Here is a 15815-nt window from a genome sequence, read left to right as displayed (position 1 = left end):
TCATCTCCACCTATCTTCTCCCGTATCCACCTTCAATCCGCCTCCCCCTCTCTCCCTATTTATTTCAGAACCCTCTCCCCATCCCCCTTTTCTGATGAAGGATCTAGGCCCGAAACGTCAGCTTTTGTGCCCCTAAAATGCTGCTTGGCCTGCTGTGTTCATCGAGCTCCATACTTTGTTATCTCGGATTCTACAGCATCTGCAGTTCTCATTATCTCTAAACTTGATCCTTTCCTTGTTTCAAGAGAGGATGCCAAGTAGTGAACTGTTTTGAGTTGGATTATGACTCTTTCAGCTGATCCAATGTGGAATTTTGTGTTTAAAAAAAAATTAACACTGCTATCCTATCATTCTGTGTAGGATTATTAATGTCTTTTTCATGAAAGAAAGGAAATTACCTCAATTGAAATTAATTCATGTGTGATATTGCCCCCACAAAAGATTTAATGTTTCTGACTGAAATCTCTAAGGTCAGTGGACGCTGTCAATGTAATTTTTATCAAGAATGTAAATTACTCAATGTACTTATTGCAGGACTTAGCTGAGAAACACCAAAAAACATTACAGTTGCTTCGCAAGCTGCAGACAATTATATTAGATGATGAACTGATTCAGTGGAAACGTCGCCAGCAATTAGCAGGGAATGGTGGTCAGTCTGAAGGGAGTTTGGATGTGCTGCAGTCATGGTAAGAAAATTTGTATTTCAGTAAAGCTTGATTCAGCCAGAAAAGATGTTTGACAACTGCAGAACTATAAAATGTGTTTTTAATTCTTTTATTCTATATTTACCTTTATTGCTATTTTGTGTCCTTGTTAATTAACCCACAGTAAAAAAAGACTGGGGAAAATGGCTTCAGTTCCCAGACAAAACTGGTGTATATGTCTTTTGTTCCTAGGATTTTGACAATGCTTCTATTCAGTTCACCATTTTGACCTGGAAAGCAAGAAGTTGAATAATAAAGTCTGCTTTTGTTTCTCTCCCTTGTTAATTTCTGTCTTCCCCCAAGCAGAGAAAATTGGCACTCAACTATTCCCTGTCTGCCACATGAGTAAATGTCAGTAAATATCGGTAGGCTGTTGTATGCCACTCAATTCCTGTCTTCTAGCCAAATCATTGCCCAGGACACAGTTAGGAGAAAAGTGATGGCAAGCTCTGAGGTGGCTTCAGAAGGTCTATCATATCCCTTACAAAAGATAATAGCTGAATAGCAGGCAGTTGTCTCTCCCGTTCTACCTTGCAGTAGACATGAATGTTGACCTGATCTGTCGCTCTGTGTCAGCCTCTTAGCTGACTGTCAACTCTTATGGTATGTTAGTAGCCATCCAACCTTTCATAAGTTCCTTTCTGCAAATTTAGATTCTACTAGGAGTCTGCTTTGCATTGTTTGAGACCCTTGCAGGAAACTCAACTAACATCATAGTAAATGGAAGTCCAATTAAACACCCCTTGAGATGGATTCTGGGGAAAATCTGTTCCCATAGTGTGCAAGGCAGTTCAATGTGGTACTGTCTTTCTGTTCAACCTCCTCTTCCCTGTGGTTAACTGTTGTTCCATTTATTGTTTCCATTGTATCATTGCCAAGTTTGAAAGCTCTGTGTTGAGTATCATGGCCATAAGTGCTTTGTCACCTTTCATTTGCTGCTTGTTTCAGAAAGGAGGTGAAGCAACAAATTTGCAAGCTTATTTCAGAAAACTTGTTACATAGCAGAGGAGTTTGCAACCATTTTGATCTGTCATTGCTTTGTTTACTTTGTTCACAGGATGTGTGTCTCTGACCTAGACCAGCATTTATTGCCCATCCATGTGTTGGCTATCATTATATCTTTTATGAAATTTGCTTGCAGAGTTGCCCTCCATCATCATCTCACTATTTTGTGAGCCTTGAGAGTAAATGTCCAGCATTGTGACTGTTTTGCTTCTCCTTGACTCCACATCCACCCTGTCTTTGAACCATCCTGCATTGTACCTTTCTAGAGCTGTAACAATACCTTTGATCAATACTGCAGTTCCAACCCCAAGGAATGTCACATTACCATTCATGCTGTTCTAAGGCAGGCCTTCCAATTTGCCACTCTCTCAAATTCGAGGTAATTTGTTCTATGGCTCTCGATTCTTAATTTATCATGCTGTCTACATCTGTATCCATGCACCCCATGTCTGCCTTGGCCTGCTCCACACGTTTTTTTCTTGATTGATCTCCCTCTGCTTGTGTTACTGTTTGTTCAAAGCTATTTCACTCTATCATTTTTCTCCTGATGCTCTATCCCTTGACAGTCCCCTATCTGTCTACGAAATGTGTTCAAAATAATCTTTTAGCAGTTATTAATGTCTTTATTTGGTGTTACACGCCACTGGAAATGTTGTGTTGCCTATCTGTGCCAAGGTTCAGGGCATCTCTTCTGGGCTGGACAGGGAATTGAAATGGGAGGGGAAAGATCCATTTTTTGTGGTCCACATAGGTACCAATCACATAGGGCTAGGAAAGATGTTCTGCTGTGGGATTACAAATGGCTCTGGACTAAATTGTTTGAACAGCATAGATAATAATCTGCAATTATTATGAGTCATATGCATTTTGGCATAGGATCAAAAGAAATCAGTGGGGTAAATATGTGGATTGGTTTGAGAGAACTAGGTTCCAATTCATGGGACTCTTGTGCCAACATTGGAGAAAAAGAGAACTATTTTATTGGGACAGGCTCTTTATTTGAACCATGCTGGGCTCATTGTCCAAGCAAAATAACTAACTACTTGGAGTTGTAGTTGGGCTTTAAACTAATTAAAAACCAAAAGAACAGCCGATGCTATTACTCAGGAACAAAAACAAAGTTGCTGGAAAAGCCCAGCAGGTCTTGCAGCATGTGTGGAGGAGAACAAAAGTTGATCTTTCGGGGTTGGTAACCTTTCCTTAGAAGGATCCTCAACTAATTAGTTAGTTGGGTGGGGAGGTTCAATTTAAGGGAAGCTGAAAAAAATCAAAATGAAATGAGAGGGCAGAGGTGCACAGTAGCACAGGGGCAAATAATAAATATGATACGGAGGGTTTTTTAAAATTGAAAGAATCTAGAAATTAAAAGTAGAGTCGCTAGTAAAAGGTCAAAAACAAAGTTGCTGGAAAAGCTCAGCAGGTCTGGCCGCATCTGTGAAGGAGAAAACAAAGCTAATGTTTCGGGTCCGGTGACTCTTCTTCAGAACTCTGAGATAGGTCACAACATATTATTTTAACTCTATCTGAGAACAGACTATTTTATCTAATAATGTATAATGAGGTGGAATAATAATGTGTTCTTGGAGTTAAGGATTCTCTGGGGGTTGCAATCACACTACGATAGCATTATGACAGCTTTTTAAGGAAGAGTAACCATGGGTCTCAAAACTAGTGTCCTCAACTTAAATGAGGACAATTATGGAAGTATGAAGAAAGAGGATGGAAAATAGACTAAGAGGTAAGTCAGTTGATTAGCAAAGTTTATTCTGGTCAGTAAGGACTCAACATGAAAGATAAACTGGCCATTGTTAACAAAGATTGTCAAGGAGTGTATCCAATTTAAAAACTGGAACGTGAAGTGCTAAAACTGAGTACAAGCTTCTATTGGTATATGAGAAGAAAGTGTATGGTTAAAGTGAGTGGATATGACCAGGAAATATGAACAGGGAAATAACAAAACATTTAAACCAATATTTTGCATTAGTCTTCACTGTAGAGGACACTATAAACATCCTATCAATAACAGATAAGTTAATTACTAATGGAAGGAAAAATCTTGGAACAGTTGTCATCCAAGGGCTTTAAAGAAAGTGGCTGTTGTGAGAGTAGCCACATTGGTCAAAATATCCTAGAACTTGGGATGTTCCGGGAGGATTCGAGCAGATTGACAAAGCACTGCATGTGATGTACCTGTTCAAAAAGGGAGACAGACAGAAAGCAGGAAAGTAAAAGCCAGCTAGCCTAACAATTGTCATTTGGAAAATACAAGTTTGTTATTAAATAAGAAATAGCAGGACATTTAGTAAAGCATAACACATTAAAACAGATTGTGATTTTAAAGGGAGATCTTGTTTGACAACTTTGGTATAGTTCTTTGAGGATATAACAAGTCAAGTTGAGAAAGGGTAGGTGGTAATCTGTGTATTTGGATTTCCAGAAGACGTTTCATACGGTGCCACAAAAGGTTATTGTGCAAGATAAGAGACCACAGTATTGTGGGTAATAGTGTGAAATAAGAATTAATTAATGCACAGAAGATACTCATGATTAATGGGTTGGAAAGATATAATGGGTGAAGTGCCACGAGGATCATTTCTAGGGCCTCCATTATTTGCTATCAATATTGACAGCTGGGAGGGGAGACATCCAAGTTGGCTGATGACAAAATGATGAATGGGCATGCTGCAATGAGGACAAAATGATCCTGTGTGGAGATTTAGATGGGTTGAGTGCAAAGTCAAAAACTTGGCAGATTGTGTTTAATATAGGAAAGTGTCATGCCACGCACTTTGATAGGAAGGATTGAATGGTAGACTATTGTTTAAATAAAGAGAGACTCCCAAAAAAAGTGCAGCACAGAATATTTGGGTGTTCTTGTGCGTGAAATGTAAAATGTTAGCATGTAAGTTGAGCAAACAGTTAAGAAGACAGTTTGAATTTTGGCCTTTGTTGCTAGGGATTTGGTGCCTTAAACAACAGGGAAAGTGTGTTACAATTGTACAGGGTGAGGGTGTGGCCACGGCTGGAGTATTGGGTGCAGTTTTGGTTCCCATATTCAAGAAAAGAAGTACTGGCATTGGAGGCTGTTAAAACGACATTGACAAGGCTGAGCTGTGAGATGAAAATGTTGGCTTATCGAGTACCATTAAACAGATTAGGTCTTTAGAGTTTAAAGAGCAAAGAGTGATCTTGTTTAAACATGCAAAACTTCAAGTGGGTTTCACAAGGTAAATGTTAGGAAGATGCTTCTACTTGGGGGAATCTCAAACCCACTCATTTAAAACTGAGATGTAAAGAACTTTCTCCCTGAGGATAGTGAATATCCGGAATGCTCTACCCCAAAGAAAGTTGTAGAGGCTACATTACTGAAAGTACTTTCAAAAAGGGGGTAGGTTTTTGTGAAATATTGAGGTGCTCAGGATCTGTGATATGCTGGCATGAAAGAAGAGTTGAGACTTGGAACAGAATTGTCATGAACTTGTTAATTAGCAGGGCAAGTGTGAGGGCTGAATGGGTATGTTGTTATGTTGCAGAAATATATCAATTGCTCCAGAGGTAGTAGGAACTGCACTCTGAAAGATGAGTTTGAATCCCCCGGTCCTGGAGGACATCTGCAGTGCAGTGCCAGCTGTTCCTACCATTTCAGATTACCATGTACCTACTGCCTTCATGAAGTCTGGTTTAGGTATGACTATTTCCAGAGCAATCTACAAAACCTTTAGCAATACCCCCCTCACCCCACACACACACACACACACACACACAGACACAGACACAGACACAGACACAGACACAGACACAGACACACACACACACACAGACACACACACACAGACACACACACACAGAGACACAGACACACACACACACAAATAATGCCAATGATTCATCCAGTGCCGAAATATGGTCTTCAGCATCCTCTGTGCAAGTGCTTGTTGAGAAACGTGATATGATCCAGGATGCTAAGCAATCTGCCTAATATAAAGCAGTCATAGTTATAGCTTTTATAAGTCAAAACCTCCTTGTGCTATACAATTAATTTTTGAATCAGTACTACTAGTGTCTTGGGATGATGATTTGCAGGGTATTCAAAATGGAAAAGTATGCAAGTTGGAATTGGAAGTAGGTGTTTTACAATCTTCTTAGTATTAGGATGTTGGTAATGTGTATTAAACAATCAAAGCCACTTGTTGAATGTCAAAAATTAAGTTAGTAAAACTAAGAAGTACAATGAAATATTATAAGCTCCCTTGCTGTTTCTAGAATTGTTGAACAGTGGATCATTTGAAAAATATCATTGTACATTACTGTTCATTGTGAAATTTCTTTACACTTGTAGGTGTGAGAAGTTAGCAGAGACAATATGGCAGAACCGTCAGCAGATCAGGCGAGCTGAACACCAACGGCAACAGCTACCTATCCCAGGTCCGGTGGAGGAGTTACTAACAGAACTCAATGCAACAATTACAGATGTAATATCTGCACTAGTCACAAGGTCAGCAACTTTTATAGAGTTGCATGTAACAATTCATTGTAAACGCTCCAGAAATATAATTATAAGCAAAAGAAACTTCACCCATAAGGTAAATTAAAATTGAACAGTCATCTTAAACATGTTGAAAGAAGTCTATTTCAAAGTAGATATTATCATTAATTGTAATCAGCTTTGTAATAAGAATTTTCAGGAATCTGTTATTTATAGTGATGAGCTATTTTATATAATTTAACTTATAGATGATTATATAATTGTAATGTGCTTAAATATGGTATATGACTATGGTTGTACTAAGTTTAGTTTTACATTTATTATTGTATACAGCACCTTTATAATTGAGAAGCAACCCCCTCAGGTTTTGAAGACGCAAACTAAATTTGCAGCTACTGTACGCTTATTAGTAGGAGGAAAGCTTAATGTACATATGAACCCACCCCAAGTGAAAGCAACAATCATCAGTGAACAACAGGCCAAGGCTCTTCTGAAAAATGAGAATACCAGAAAGTAAGACAACTACTAACATATTCCATTTTCTTATTGATGTAATGTTGTCAACAATCACAGACAATTTAGCAACATTCTTACGTAGAGCATTTTGTCCCTTTTTTTTAAGCCTCTCAATGATCCAGGCTGGCTGTATAATTATGTCTGCTTGGTATCATAAAAGGCAGTACTGTGCAGTGCAACACAACACTGATCTCCTGCGTTTTTTCTAGTTATAGCAATTTGAAAAGTATTTTTAACCCATTTATGTCTCTGGCAGTGACAGCAGTGGTGAAATTTTAAACAACTGTTGTGTTATGGAGTACCATCAAGCAACAGGAACCTTAAGTGCCAACTTTAGAAACATGGTAAGCAAAAGCATTCAGTACATATAATGCAGCTCCCTTTTACAGTGTTTTCAGACAATAGGGGCTGGGAGCTACTTAACTGCATTACACTATTAGGTCTCTCCCCAAGCACAGCACAACCACACATTGGTTATGTGTCATGTTTTTGCTCAAAAGGCATTCCTAATTACATGTCTTGGGGTTCTGTCTTAAAAACTAGGGTCTTAAATCTGATCAAATGACTATAGGAGCATAAGAGGGACAAATTAGATTATATGGACTGGGAGAATGCACTTAAAGGTTTGACAGTAGACAGGCAACTGCTATTTGTTAAAAATAATGCAAGGTAGGCAACAGATAATTTCTCTAAGACACAATCAAAGGGCAATCATTCATGGTTAATGAGAGAAGATAAAGGTTGCATAGATCAAACAAAGTGTATTTATATGAAATCGAGATATACGTGGAGGATAGGGAGCAATTTAGGATCCAGCAAAGGAGGACCAAGAAACTGATTAAAAAAAAAGGAAGGTCACAGAATGACATAAAAACAGAGCATAAAAGCTGCCATCAGTATGTGAAAGGAAAGGATTAGCAAGAATAAATGTGGCCCATTGACAGAGAAACTAAACAGTTATTTTGCATCAGTGATAATGGGAACTGAGGATGCTGGAGAATCCAAGATAACGAAATGTGAGGCTGGATGAACACAGCAGGCCCAGCAGCATCTCAGGAGCACAAAAGCTGACGTTTCGGGCCTAGACCCTTCATCAGAGAGGGGGATGGGGTGAGGGTTCTGAAATAAATAGGGAGAGAGGGGGAGGCGGACCGAAGATGGAGAGGAGAGTATAGGTGGGGAGGTAGGGAGGGGATAGGTCAGTCCAGGGAAGACAGACAGGTCAAGGAGGTGGGATGAGGTTAGTAGGTAGGAGATGGAGGTGTGGCTTGGGGTGGGAGGAAGGGATGGGTGAGAGGAAGAACAGGTTAGGGAGGCAGAGACAGGTTGGACTGGTTTTGGGATGCAGTGGGTGGAGGGGAAGAGCTGGTCTGGTTGTGTGGTGCAGTGTGGGGAGGGGACGAACTGGGCAGGTTTTGGGATGTGGTGGGGGAAGGGGAGATTTTGAAGCTGGTGAAGTCCACATTGATACCATTGGGATGCAGGGTTCCCAAGCGGAATATGAGTTGCTGTTCCTGCAACCTTCGGGTGGCATCATTGTGGCACTGCAGGAGGCCCATGATGGACATGTCATCTACAGAATGGGAGGTGGAGTTGAAATGGTTTGCGACTGGGAGGTGCAGTTGTTTATTGCGAACCGAGCGGAGGTGTTCTGCAAAGCGGTCCCCAAGCCTCCGCTTGGTTTCCCCGATGTAGAGGAACCCACACTGGGTACAGTGGATGCAGTATACCACATTGGCAGATGTGCAGGTAAACATCTGCTTGAAGTGGAAAGACTTCTTGAGGCCTGGGATAGGGGTGAGGGAGGAGGTGTGGGGGCAAGTGTAGCATTTCCTGCGGTTGCAGGGGAAGGTGCCGGGTGTGGTGGGGTTGGAGGGCAGTGTGGAGCGAACAAGGGAGTCACGGAGAGAGTGGTCTCTCCGGAAAGCAGACAGGGGTGGGGATGGAAAAATGTCTTGGGTGGTGGGGTTGGATTGTAGATGGCGGAAGTGTCGCAGGATAATGCGTTGTATCCGGAGGTTGGTGGGGTGGTATGTGAGAACGAGGGGGATCCTCTGAGGGCGGTTGTGGCGGGGTCGGGGTGTGAGGGATGTGTTGCGGGAGATGCGGTCAAGGGCGTTCTCGACCACTGTGGGGGGGGGAAAGTTGCGGTCCTTGAAGAACTTGGGCGTCTGGGATGTGCGGGAGTGGAATGCCTCATCGTGGGAGCAGATGTGGCGGAGGCGGAGGAATTGGGAATAGGGGATGGAATTTTTGCAGGAGGGTGGGTGGGAGGAGGTGTATTCTAGACATTCTTCCATCCCCACCCCTGTCTGCTTTCCGGAGAGACCACTCTCTCCGTGACTCCCTTGTTCGCTCCACACTGCCCTCCAACCCCACCACACCCGGCACCTTCCCCTGCAACCGCAGGAAATGCTACACTTGCCCCCACACCACCTCCCTCACCCCTATCCCAGGCCCCAAGATGACTTTCCACATTAAGCAGAGGTTCACCTGCACATCTGCCAATGTGGTATACTGCATCCACTGTACCCAGTGTGGGTTCCTCTACATCGGGGAAACCAAGCGGAGGCTTGGGGACCGCTTTGCAGAACACCTCTGCTCGGTTCGCAATAAACAACTGCACCTCCCAGTCGCAAACCATTTCCACTCCCCCTCCCATTCTGTAGATGACATGTCCATCATGGGCCTCCTGCAGTGCCACAATGATGTCACCCGAAGGTTGCAGGAACAGCAACTCATATTCCGCCTGGGAACCCTGCAGCCCAATGGTATCAATGTGGACTTCACCAGCTTCAAAATCTCCCCTTCCCCCACCGCATCCCAAAACCAGCCCAGTTCGTCCCCTCCCCCCACTGCACCACACAACCAGCCCAGCCTTTCCCCCCCACCCACTGCATCCCAAAACCAGTCCAACCTGTCTCTGCCTCCCTAACCTGTTCTTCCTCTCACCCATCCCTTCCTCCCACCCCAAGCCGCACCTCCATCTCCTACCTACTAACCTCATCCCACCTCCTTGACCTGTCCGTCTTCCCTGGACTGACCTATCCCCTCCCTACCTCTCCACCTATACTCTCCTCTCCACCTATCTTCTTTTCTCTCCATCTTCGGTCTGCCTCCCTCTCTCTCCCTATTTATTCCAGAACCCTCACCCCATCCCCCTCTCTGATGAAGGGTGTAGGCCCGAAACGTCAGCTTTTGTGCTCCTGAGATGCTGCTGGGCCTGCTGTGTTCATCCAGCCTCACATTTCGTTATCTCAGTTATTTTGCATCTGTTTTCACAGAGGAAGATAAAATCTCCCAGATGTACAGATACCCAAGGGATATGTGTAAATTTGTTGGATTGAGAATTGATATATTTCCTGCACACAGAACTTTTCTCCCAGAGTTTTGAAGGAAGTAGCGGTCAAGATAGTATTGATGGTTCTCTTTCATAATTCTGTAGAATCTGGAAATGTTTCTGCTGACTGGAAAGTGGCAAATATTAGCTTGCTATTTAAGAAGGGAGAAGTAAGGGTCGCAGAGAAGTACAAAGCTGTTAGCTTGATGTTAGAACCTACAATGAAGGAAGTGACTGCCGAACATTTTGAAGAGAATGGTGACATTGGGTACATTCAACATGGAAGGAAAATCGTATTTGACAAACAGATTTTGAGGACTGTACTTGTGGTATAAACAAAGGAGAATCTTTGAGTGTGGTATATTTGGATTTTAAGAAGGCTTTTGATAAGGTCCCACACAGGAGGTTAAGTAAAACTAGTGTTATGAAGCTGGGGTGAATATACAAGTATGGGTTGAGATTTAGTTAATATACAGAAAGCAGAGTGGAAATAAATGTCATTTTTTTGGGTTGCCAGGTGGTTACTGACGAGGTACTGCAGTAGTCAGTACTGAGTTCACAACAATTCATGATATGGATGTTGGGACCAATTTTAATATTTACATATTTGCTAATACCACCAAAGTAGGTGGGAATGCAGCTTATCTGGGTGAAAAATGGCTTCAAAAGGACTTTGATGGGCTACGTGAACATGACAAATGGAATGTAATGTGGAAATGAACGTGAAGTTCATAAAAAACACAAAGGCAGAATATTTCTTAGTGTGAGAAGTTACACAAGGGTGTCCTCTGGAACCTGGCTGTCATTTTTCCATGAGTCACTAAAAGTTAACATGCAGACTCAGCAAGCAATCGGGCAGGCACATGGTATGTTGGCATTCATTTCAAGGGAATTAGAGTACAGAAGCAAAGATCTCTGGCTGCATTTGTATAGAGCCTTAGTAAGATCTCACCGAGTGAATTTTGTATGGTTTAGCCTCCTTGTCCACAGCTGTAAAAGGAATCCAATGGGACATTCACCAAATTAATCCCTGGGATGGCAGATTCTGTATATGATTAGAGAAATAGCGTTAGTATTCTCTAGAATTTTGAGTAAAAAGATTTTTTTTTCAAACTTTCAAAATTCTTCCACGATAACAGTTTGGATAGAGAAGGGATCTAATCTTAGGATAAAGGTTGGTGAATCTTTGGAGTTGCCTACTCTTAAGGACTTTGGAAGCTGAATCATTAAGCAAGTTCAGGACAGAAATTATTAGATTTCTGGAAGCTAATGATGTTAAGAGAAATGAAGGTAGTGTGGACATGTAGCTTTGAAGAGATGATCACCCATGATCCAGAATGGTAAAGTAGGCACGATGGGCTGATTGGCCTACTCCTGTTCTTGTTTTGTTAGACATCTCGGTTGCACAGTCACCAACATGCTGATTTTGCTTTTGTTTGAAGAGGGTTTAAGTAGGAAGAAGTATGGCTGAAAAGCCAGTTGGTAGATTTAAGGGAGAAAATTGCTGGGGGAAACGTTTTTGAAAGTTGAATCTTGTTGGAAGATATGGAATGAAAGTTATGACAAAATGTTTGCATTCACTTATGTGGGTAGAGAATTTGGATTTGTGGTAGTAAGTGTTATTGACTGTGTTTTGTGCTTTTGGAATATGTTCCATGATCACCTCCTGGTGACATTAACTATTTGACCAAAATAAACATGAATAATACAGTCTAATCAATAACCTGGGAGATTCAGTAATCACATGTTCTAAGAATATTTCTAGTTAAAATGCATTTCTGTATTTAAGAAACAACATATTTTATTAAACAAATTGTAATTTTCTCTTATATGCAAAAGATTCTTTAGCTAGCGATATTTACAATAAAAGTTTCTCGATGCTTTTGGTGCTGCTCCTCACACAGCTTAGTCAGTTAATGCATTGCACAGTGCGCACTAAGTCATCAGCAGGAGCTTAAGCGTTGATCCTTGGACAGTGTGTGTCTATTCAGGCAACTACTGAGCATGTCTCAGTATTTTTACGTTAGGGGAAGAAAAAATCGGCAGTTTTCCACTCCCAATTCCCAATGCGTTGACATGTTAGAAGTAGGCTTGTGTCATCTTATGGTGAGGACAGGATTGATCTGACTGGTAGTATTGCTGATTATCTCCCCTTGTAGTGCTTGCTGTCCAGTTCAAATGTACAAGTTGGCTTTACTGTAAGGCTCTGGTGTCAGAGGCGTTTCATAACATGCTCCTTTTCAAGAGAGATCAGAAGTGCATATAAACTGTCTAATGAGCATTTTTGCTACTGTTTTTGTATTGTATTGAAGTTGTTCTGATCATAAAGCATAAGCTTAGATTTGAATTTTTTACAAATTGTGTATTCTACTGAAATATTTGCTAACCCTAAAAACACACATATATATTGATTATTTAAAATTTGATTAAACTTTGCTTTCTTGTAGTCTCTTAAACGAATCAAGCGTTCTGATCGGCGGGGAGCAGAATCAGTCACGGAAGAGAAATTCACAATTCTTTTTGAATCACAGTTCAGCGTTGGTGGAAATGAATTAGTTTTTCAGGTTAAGGTATGTTGTACGCACAATTCAGAGGTTTGAAAGTGTAATTTATTATTTGTCATTGAATACATGTAATTTCTACCTAATTATTTTCTGTCTTACAGACATTATCGCTTCCAGTGGTAGTGATTGTTCATGGCAGCCAAGACAACAATGCCACTGCTACTGTACTTTGGGATAATGCATTTGCCGAGCCAGTAAGCTCCAAGTCGTTCATTTAGTGTTCAAATGAAATTTAAATCTGAATGAAAGCTTGTGATTTGAACAAGGCTGCAGTAAGAATATGTGTAATTCAAACCCCTGCAAATTAAAAAATATAGACAGTATTTGTCAGAATATGGGTATTGAAAGGTAGAACACTAGATATGCTTACAAGGTTTTATTTACAGATGTATATGCATCTCCAAACCAACAAGCATAGGCACTTTCAGTTTGCTGTAGTATGGCAGCCATAGGTGAATTCTCAATTGATGTCCACCACCTATCAGCATAAAATTAATAGTACTTATGCTTTTGTAAAATTCAGCATTAGGGGAATGCTGTTCGTTTTGAAATACTGTGCATACATTACGTTTCATTTATAAAACATTGTCATGGATTGAACTTCTGAATCTATTGAAGACCAGTATGAGAATTTTTGTTTTGAACATCTTTTGTTATTTTAATAAGTACGTCAGGCTCCCTGCTGACTGAAGCTATCATATGAGCTACCATGTCACTGAACTAGGTAAAATATTGTATAAGACAATGTACCAATTTTGAAAGTTATGTCCTGGTTTGTGACATCCATCGCTCTGAAACTGCCTTCCACTTAATTATTTTTCAATGCTTGTAACTAGAATGGTTTGACAGCAAAGGTGCTTCTCTCTCTTTTTATCAGTAAGTGGCTTAGTAATTTTTTGATAAAACGTATAGTGTTTTCAGATTTTTGCTCCAATCTTTTTGAATTTAAAAATGTCTCCCCATAAAGAAACAAGTTTATGTGAAGATTTATCATCTTGTCAACTTTGACATCAGAGTGCATGAGTGATTGAAGGTTGTAAGTTTGAATCTTCGAGTTTAAATCTTCATTTCACCTGTTGGACGTGGACACAATCGTAGTAAAATATTAGTAATTTTGACCTGGTAGTTAGGTACATCCTGTGGGGGATACGCCAATGATAAAAATGAGAAGTTACGGCTTGTATTGAAAAATGCCCTCCACTGGCTTACTGCAGTGTCATTAGTAATGCTTTTGTTGTAATCGGTTTGCCTGAGCTGACCCTCAGTCAGCATACTGCACTGGGAGCTGCTTAATTTCCTATTATATATAATGTTTGGATACATATATAAATTGGTTATTTATTGCTCCATTTTTTAAGTGTTTGAGGTTTTATTGGGTAATAATTTAAAAAATTAAATTGAAATATTTTTAAGTTCACACTACTTCTGTGTTTTCAATTTCAGGGTCGGGTACCATTTGTAGTTCCTGACAAAGTACTCTGGCCACAATTATGTGAAGCTCTCAACATGAAGTTCAAAGCAGAGGTTCAAAGTAACAGAGGATTATCAGAAGAAAATCTTGTTTTCTTGGCTCAGAAAGCATTCAGTAGTTCAGCCATCCATGCAGATGATTACAGTAATATGACCATCTCCTGGTCCCAATTTAACAGGGTAAGGTACTATTTTAGCATCCAATTGGGGATAAGCTATTGTACAATCTTTTTGTTTGCTTACAAATGTGACAGACTTGCCAAAACTAACATACAGCTCCAGAAAAGTTGACAATCAAAAACTAGCGCTGATGTGGGCCTATCAACTGTAGTTCTACCAAAATGTCTCAGACAGATGTATCTCAGCACCATTTGTACTCAGCATTTTAAGCGAGTGGAAAACTGTCACAAAAATTGCAGTGCCATTCTGCATGGTCTGCTGAGAAATTGTGGGTAATTATTGGTACTTATATGTTGTGGACTCTTGCTTAGCTAAAATATTTCTGAGAGTGCAACAGCCACGTAAGTGGTAAACTAAAAAGTCTCCTTTTCACAATGCCACATATCCACTCTTCTCTCTGACCTATGGTCAGTAAATGCTGGCAGTTTCTCTTTGCCATCCTTGAATTTCACCATGCCTTATTTCAGTTCGGGGTTATATACTTTCTGCCCATGTGGTTTCATGGTGATCGCCAATATTTATCTCTCAGTCAACATCGCGAAAGCATCTTGCTGTTATCAAATTGCTGATTGTGGAAAATATAAACACAACAGCAAAAGTTGTGACACTTTAAAAGTAATGGATTGGTTTTCAATACCCAGAATGTAGAAACTTAATAGTTCCTATTGTCTCAAAGAGTATTGATGGCTGTGTGAAATATTGACATTTAGAATACCTTATTTTTCCATAGTTCTTACTGCCTGTAATAAAAGAATTGTGGAGAAGATTCAGTACCTGCATTACTTCGTAGAAAGTAATCTTAACTGTATGTTGAATGGCTCTTTGAGAATATCTGGTAAATTTGAGACTGGTTTTAAATAAATTAAATTGGCCCTTTATGTTTAGATTTTATTTTGCTGATGCCATTAAACTGCTGACAATTGCCCACTACTCATTTCTGAAGGTGAAGGAATAAACATAATGAACAGGTGAATAAGATCATGTTAAAAATATCTTAGTAATAACTACTTCTGAAGCTTAATTTATTTTGTCATATAAGTACATGTGGTATTTCAAATTTTCCTTTCTTAAAGGAAAGTTTACCAGGTCGAAATTTCACATTCTGGCAATGGTTTGATGGAGTCATGGAGCTGACAAAAAAGCATCTAAAGCCTCATTGGAATGATGGGTAATGTATTCTGGTTTCATTGTCTACAAAACTCACCATTATAAATGTGGTTTCTGTCATATATACATGTAACTGCATTTAAGTACTGAGCCAACAATTTGAAGTAGTACAAGCCAACTTATTGTAATGAAATTTTAAAAACTTATTTTTATCAATGACTACAAGGCTGCCACTGCAGTCATTAGAAAGGAGCCCTCCTATCGGCTCACTTGTTCAGAACGCTGTGTAGCTTCCTTTGCAGCCCTAACTTCTCCAATTCATTCGCCAATATTTGCTGAATTAGTTAATCTAAGTCAGGAGAGAAAGTGACTGTATTAGTCTCAATCTTTGGAGGTGGCTAAATCAACCTTTTCCAAATCACCATATATGATCCCTGCAGAGG

The 15815-nt window shown here is 40.3% G+C and overlaps 1 protein-coding gene across 3 annotated transcripts in view; it reads left to right on the top strand.

Moving 5' to 3' along the window:
• The window catches only part of stat5a (signal transducer and activator of transcription 5a), a 115958-nt gene that overhangs the window by 95316 nt on the left and 4827 nt on the right, over nt 1-15815 (top strand). For all 3 annotated transcript variants that reach the window (XM_048560275.1, XM_048560274.1, XM_048560276.1), the window contains 8 exons: nt 535-686; nt 6049-6204; nt 6529-6708; nt 6968-7055; nt 12499-12621; nt 12717-12809; nt 14059-14265; nt 15339-15433. In XM_048560275.1, coding sequence (XP_048416232.1) covers nt 535-686; nt 6049-6204; nt 6529-6708; nt 6968-7055; nt 12499-12621; nt 12717-12809; nt 14059-14265; nt 15339-15433 — 1094 coding nt within the window. The remainder of the gene's footprint in view (nt 1-534; nt 687-6048; nt 6205-6528; nt 6709-6967; nt 7056-12498; nt 12622-12716; nt 12810-14058; nt 14266-15338; nt 15434-15815) is intronic.

This window comes from Stegostoma tigrinum, chromosome 31 (genome assembly GCF_030684315.1).
Source record: "Stegostoma tigrinum isolate sSteTig4 chromosome 31, sSteTig4.hap1, whole genome shotgun sequence".
Lineage (NCBI taxonomy): Eukaryota > Metazoa > Chordata > Chondrichthyes > Orectolobiformes > Stegostomatidae > Stegostoma > Stegostoma tigrinum.
The sequence above is the reverse complement of the archived record's forward strand: the minus strand, read 5'-3'. Positions and strand labels throughout refer to the sequence as shown.